General features: G+C 43.5%; 1 protein-coding gene across 2 annotated transcripts; it reads left to right on the top strand.

Annotated features, from left to right (window-relative positions):
- The first annotated feature begins 365 nt into the window (after window positions 1–365).
- Window positions 366–4,872, top strand: TUBA1A (tubulin, alpha 1a). Of its 2 annotated transcripts, none has more exons than XM_012650535.1 (4): window positions 366–713; window positions 2,794–3,016; window positions 3,176–3,324; window positions 3,678–4,872. In XM_012650535.1, the coding sequence occupies exons 1-4, from the start codon at window positions 711–713 to the stop codon at window positions 4,656–4,658; spliced, it is 1,356 nt and encodes a 451-aa protein (XP_012505989.1). In that variant the 5' UTR covers window positions 366–710; the 3' UTR covers window positions 4,659–4,872. The 2 variants fall into 2 exon arrangements, with proteins under 2 accessions (XP_012505989.1, XP_012505996.1); XM_012650542.1 differs by having other exon boundaries at window positions 366–802.
- Window positions 4,873–6,250: the final 1,378 nt, after the last annotated feature.

Here is a 6,250-nt window from a genome sequence, read left to right as displayed (position 1 = left end):
GAAGGTTCGAAAATAAATTATTTGAACCTGAGAAACCATTTTCAATGACTCTATTACTAAATATTTTTTAAAATAAAAAAAAAATCACATTTACCCAAGCCATTTTGAGCATTACTCCTGTGTTCTCTCCTACTTTATTTTCAAAATTAGAAATGTTGAATCCTAACCGAATGCAGTCGAGTTTAATAAACTATGAAGGAGGGGCTGGGAGTAATTTACCATTAAATATTTCATCTCAACATAAATTCTGCGATTAAGTGTAGGAAAAAAGGCTTACATAGGTGATTTTATCTGTAGTTTGAGATTTAAGCAATGTAAAATCATCCAACCCCAGTTCTCTTTCCGCCCCTCCCCAACCCCACCCCATAATGGATGCTCGGCCGACTGCTTTCGCAGAGCTTCTTTGTCTGAAGGATGCAAACAGTCTATGGATGCTAGGGAAAAAGGGGTGGAGGAGAGATTACCTCATCCCATGTTGCTTGCACCAATCACCACTCTCCTGTCATGGCTTCTCTGGGCAGATTGAGGGTCTGGACCAACAGGAAAAGGCCCCGGCCCATCCCCATGGTGACCGAGTTGTATATAGGGAGCCGCATCCGCCCATGTGCCGCAGGTTCTCTTACATCGACCGCCTAAGAGTCGCGCTGTAAGAAGCAACAACCTCTCCTCTTCGTCTCCGCCATCTACTCTGCAGCAGCGAAGCAGCAACCATGGTAAGAATCTGTCGTCTTCGGCTCTTTGTGGCCGTTGGGTAGAATCAGTACCCCAGGTCTACTGGGAAAACCTTAAGCTCTTTTCTTTTGCAACCTCTTTGGGTAAGGGTAGTCTTACGCTTCGTTGTGAGGTTTAGCTTTGTTTGCCCTACATCCTTAAGCCTCGGCGCCGCTGCAGTGCGGGGAGCAGGAACCGGGCCAGAACTGCGCCCAGGACGCAGGAGAACGACGGGAAAGAACAAAGGCGGTGCGAGGGAGTTTTTGTTACCAGAGAGCCCTTCGGGACCGAAAGCAGCTCATCTGTCGTGATGGAAGGGAAGGGGGCAGGGAAAGACGACGGTGGCGTCGCATGCTCGGCCCTCGTGTATGCGCGCACGGTATTCGTGTGACTCAGGCCCTTTTCTTTCTCGCGTGGTTCCCCAGGGACAGGGAGAGGCGTTGTCGTCCAAAAAGACCGAGGGGCGGTGGGTGTAGCTAGGGGAAAGAGGCGGAGAAGACAGGGACAAAGCGGAGCCTTGGGTTAGTTTAAGAAAATCCCTCGCGGGTTCGTTGGCATTTTAGAAAGATACCCATATATTAACGGGAAAAAATGGTTAGTTTCTGCTGGAGCCCTTGGCAGCCTGTGTCAGGGCGGTGCAGGGGCGGAGTTGTTTGTTTCTGGTTTCTCTGGCGTTGGAGCCACTGGGCGGGGTTCGCCCTCACTAAAATCCCCCTGTCAGAAGACTTTTAATAAAAGCCTTTCATCGTTGCGGAACTGTAGCTTTCAAGATGTTTTTCATTCACTGTTATAGCTTAGATGAAAGATTTTTTTTTCTTGAGCAAAATCACAATTACTTGAAGAGCTCTTTTGTATCTGCTCTGAGGACGCCCTGCCCTGACCAACTGGAGAGAGAGGAAAGGGAGAGAGAGAGAGAGACTCTCTGTCTTGGCCGCCTGTTCAGCAAGGGAGAAAGCCCACTTTGTGAGCCCCAGGCTACCCTAATGGTCAGGACCCAGGGAAACGCCCTTCCCTGCCCCCCTCCCATTCGTCAATGAATAGACAATGAAAGTTGTAGTCCTAAAGACCACAGAGAAGAAAATCTCTATTGGATGCAAAGAGAATGACTATTATGTGGTGGGTAGACAATCTCAGAATGAGAATACTGCTTTGTTCTTTTAAATAAATATTTCAGTATCCTTTAAACTTGGCTTTTATTCTTTGTTTGGTAGCTTCTTGTGTGATATTTGTTTCTAACAGGAACTTTTCTTGTAAGATACTAATAATTTTCAGTTTTTTACAGTGGAAGAGATTCTGCAAAAATATTTTCTTAAAAAAAGTAATGAAATTGCTACAGACAGAGAAGAATTATACTCTGCATCCCGTTGTCTTTTGTTCTAGTGCATCTTCATTAATTCATTTCAATTCAGGCACATGGTCCCAGGCTGGGTCACAGGAGGAAAACCGGCAAAACAGCGCAATGAGATCATGTAGGCAGTTGCTGGAAATAGAGCTTGCTCTGTTAAATAATGTAGCAGACAGTACAAGCTAGAACCAGGCACAGCAAAAATAGCAATGCAGCAATGCAGGAGGCAGAACTTGTCGAGCTTCTAAACCCCCTAGTATTGAAGGATTCTGCAGATAGACTGCAAAAGGGTGTGGCTTTTAGCCTCAGCTGCAGTACAGATGTCTACGTTGTAATACCAAGTCCTATTCAGAAAAAAACCTTCATCTTTATTTAAAGGGGAACAAAGCAGTGAAATTAATTTATATTAATGATCAAATTTAATTTACTTCGTTTCACAAAATCGCTTTGAATACTTTTTAAATACGAAAAATCTTCTATTTGAGCACGATTGTGAGAACAATAGGTATGCACCATGTGCTAAACAGCACTGAGGCAACATTATTATTCAGACCACACCCATATGCAGCATTTGTAGCAGGTGCTTTTCCTTAATCATTTCTATCATGTTAGAGATAGGACCTCAGATAAATGCGAAGAATACTGTATATTACTAGAAATATTTTTAGAAATTTACTGAAAATCCAAATGCTAATACAGCTTAATTTTACAATTTTTTTCACTTCCTCTTCCCACAGCGTGAGTGCATCTCCATCCACGTTGGCCAGGCTGGTGTCCAGATTGGCAATGCCTGCTGGGAGCTCTACTGCCTGGAACACGGCATCCAACCTGATGGCCAGATGCCAAGTGACAAGACCATTGGGGGAGGAGATGACTCCTTCAACACCTTCTTCAGTGAGACGGGCGCTGGCAAGCATGTGCCCAGGGCAGTGTTTGTAGACCTGGAACCCACAGTCATTGGTGAGTTGACCTCAGTAACCCAATGAGATAGGACAGGAAGTCTGTCCTGGGGGCTCCATTGATTACACACACACAGTGTCTCCCCCATCCCCTACCAGGGCTGAGCAGGCCAGTGCAGGTAACTCAGTGATGGGTGGCTGGTTTGTTTTCCTTTTCCAGATGAAGTTCGCACTGGTACCTACCGCCAGCTCTTCCACCCTGAGCAGCTCATCACAGGCAAGGAAGATGCTGCCAATAACTATGCCCGTGGGCACTATACCATTGGCAAGGAGATCATTGACCTCGTCTTGGACCGAATTCGTAAACTGGTATGTTTATTCTCAAGAATAAATTAAATTAACGAGTCTAAGGAAGACATTTGAAATAATGTTGTTTTTTCAAACACAGAGTTGAAATGTAATAAAGAGGGAGATGGATTATTCCTTTAGGGATTTTTAAAATTCAGTTAAAACAAACTATTTGGTGTCATTTTATAAATATTAATGAGGATTTTTAATTTAAAAATGCTGAGTAATTATTCCCAGAAGGTCAACACTTTTTAAAAAGCATTTGTCAAAATAAGGTCTAAATCCTTGGAGATGTATGAAAAGTGAAAGCATATTTACTATGATTGTATTACAAAGAACAAAAACTTATCTTCTGTTCTTCTCTTTTCTAATAGGCCGACCAGTGCACAGGTCTTCAGGGATTCTTGGTTTTCCACAGCTTTGGTGGGGGAACTGGTTCTGGGTTTACCTCTCTGCTGATGGAGCGCCTCTCTGTCGATTATGGCAAGAAGTCCAAGCTGGAATTCTCCATTTACCCAGCCCCCCAGGTTTCCACAGCTGTAGTTGAGCCCTACAACTCCATCCTCACCACCCACACCACCCTGGAGCACTCTGATTGTGCCTTCATGGTAGACAATGAGGCCATCTATGACATCTGTCGTAGAAACCTTGATATTGAGCGCCCAACCTACACTAACCTGAATAGGTTGATAGGTCAAATTGTGTCCTCCATCACCGCTTCCCTCAGATTTGATGGAGCCCTGAATGTTGATCTGACAGAATTCCAGACCAACCTGGTGCCCTATCCCCGCATCCACTTCCCTCTGGCCACATATGCCCCTGTGATCTCTGCTGAGAAAGCCTACCATGAACAGCTTTCTGTAGCAGAGATCACCAATGCTTGCTTTGAGCCAGCCAACCAGATGGTGAAATGTGACCCTCGCCACGGTAAATACATGGCTTGCTGCCTGTTGTACCGTGGTGATGTGGTTCCCAAAGATGTCAATGCTGCCATTGCCACCATCAAGACCAAGCGTACCATCCAGTTTGTGGATTGGTGTCCCACTGGCTTCAAGGTTGGCATCAATTACCAGCCTCCCACTGTGGTACCTGGTGGCGACCTGGCCAAGGTACAGAGAGCTGTGTGCATGCTGAGCAACACCACAGCCATTGCTGAGGCCTGGGCTCGCCTGGACCACAAGTTTGACCTGATGTATGCCAAGCGTGCCTTTGTTCACTGGTACGTGGGTGAGGGGATGGAGGAGGGAGAGTTTTCTGAAGCCCGTGAGGACATGGCTGCCCTTGAGAAGGATTATGAGGAGGTTGGTGTGGATTCTGTTGAAGGAGAGGGTGAGGAAGAAGGAGAGGAATACTAAAGTTAAAATGTCACAAAGGTGCTGCTTTTACAGGGAAGTTTATTCTGTTTTAAACATTGAAAAGTTGTGGTCTGATCAGTTAATTTGTATGTAGCAGTGTATGCTCTCATACACAATTACTGACCTATGCTTTAAAACATGAATGCTTTGTTACAGACCCAATCTGTCCATTTCTCTGATGGGTTTTGAATAAAGTATTCCCTGTCTTAAATGAGTTCAGTCCTGTGTTTTCTATTTGGGTATGTGAAAATGTTCGTGTATACAGTACGTTGAGAATAAAGAACAATGGTTGCCTGGTTATACATGTACATGAAGTAACTTACTTTTATTTTGTTTTAAATTATTTTAGTATTTTAAAACTTTTATTTATAAAGTATAAAATGTATATCTAAAGTTACCATTACATAGCATCACCTACTATTCTTAAGTTTTGACCTCATTGTAATAAAGTTATTTAAACTGTCAGTACTTTTTAGATTGAAAATTGCTAATGCACAGCCAAGGTCTTCTGGCTGGCTGCTGAATCTCATACAACTAACAGATAAAATGGTGAATATTCCAAATGCATCACCAGGTCTTCTAAGGTCCTTTTCATGTACCCTCAACTCCTTGGCATGTGTCTAGTGCCAATATGCTCTCTTTGCTCAGGGTTCCCAAAAGAAGTCAGCTCTCTCCAAGCAAGGGTCACCTATGCTAGACCCAGTTTTTTTTTTTTTTTCTTTTTATTTCTGCATATTATGGGGGTACAAATGTTTAGGTTACATTGCCCTTGCCCCCCTCCCCCAGTCAGAGCTTCAAGTGTGTCCATCCCCCAGATGTAGACCCAGTTCTTTACCTTCTTTCCAAACCCTTTTTTTTTTTAGCTGAATGTCACACTGGAAAACCTGATAAATTTATTTACTCTAATTCACTTATTATATATCTGAATGTTAACTCTCTCCAAGTTAATATGGACCAATAACTTCAAAGAAAACCCACCAACACTGAGGAAAAGCTTTGGACCAAGGGTTTCTCCAACGATAGAACTCTGCTGCCAGTTCAACTGACCAAAAAGGTGTTTCTTCCCAAGGACAGCAAATTGTCTTCCCACTGTCACATTTTTTTGTTCTAGGATAATACTGAGTGGAATGAAATGGTTTTTTGATATTAATCACCTGTTTAATCTATTTTTCCCTTGACACTGGCCACTATGGGGTATAATAGTATTGTAGTTACTGGAATCTGTGTTTAATGTAAGTTAATGGAAATAATGTAATATAACAAATCAGTCAAGATCAACTAATTTCAAAGCCAATCCAATACTGCTCAGCAGTTTTAATTAGAAGACAACACAAAAAGTAAAAATCAGGGCTGGGCATGGTGGCTCACACCTATAATCCCAGCACTTTGGGAGGCTGAAGTGGGAGGATTGCTTGAGGCCAGGAGTTTGAGACCAGTCTGGGCAACATAGAGACTCCTACAAAAAAAAAAAAAAAAATTAGCTGGGTGTGGTGACACACTCCGATAGTCCCAGCTACTCAGGAGGCTGAGGCAGGAGGATGGCTTGAACCCAGGAGTTTTAGGCTGCAGTGAACTATGATGACACCACTGCA

Source organism: Propithecus coquereli, unplaced genomic scaffold, assembly GCF_000956105.1.
Source record: "Propithecus coquereli isolate 6110/MARCELLA unplaced genomic scaffold, Pcoq_1.0 Scaffold111, whole genome shotgun sequence".
NCBI classification, from domain to species: domain Eukaryota; kingdom Metazoa; phylum Chordata; class Mammalia; order Primates; family Indriidae; genus Propithecus; species Propithecus coquereli.
This window is presented reverse-complemented; position numbering and strand designations above follow the sequence as displayed.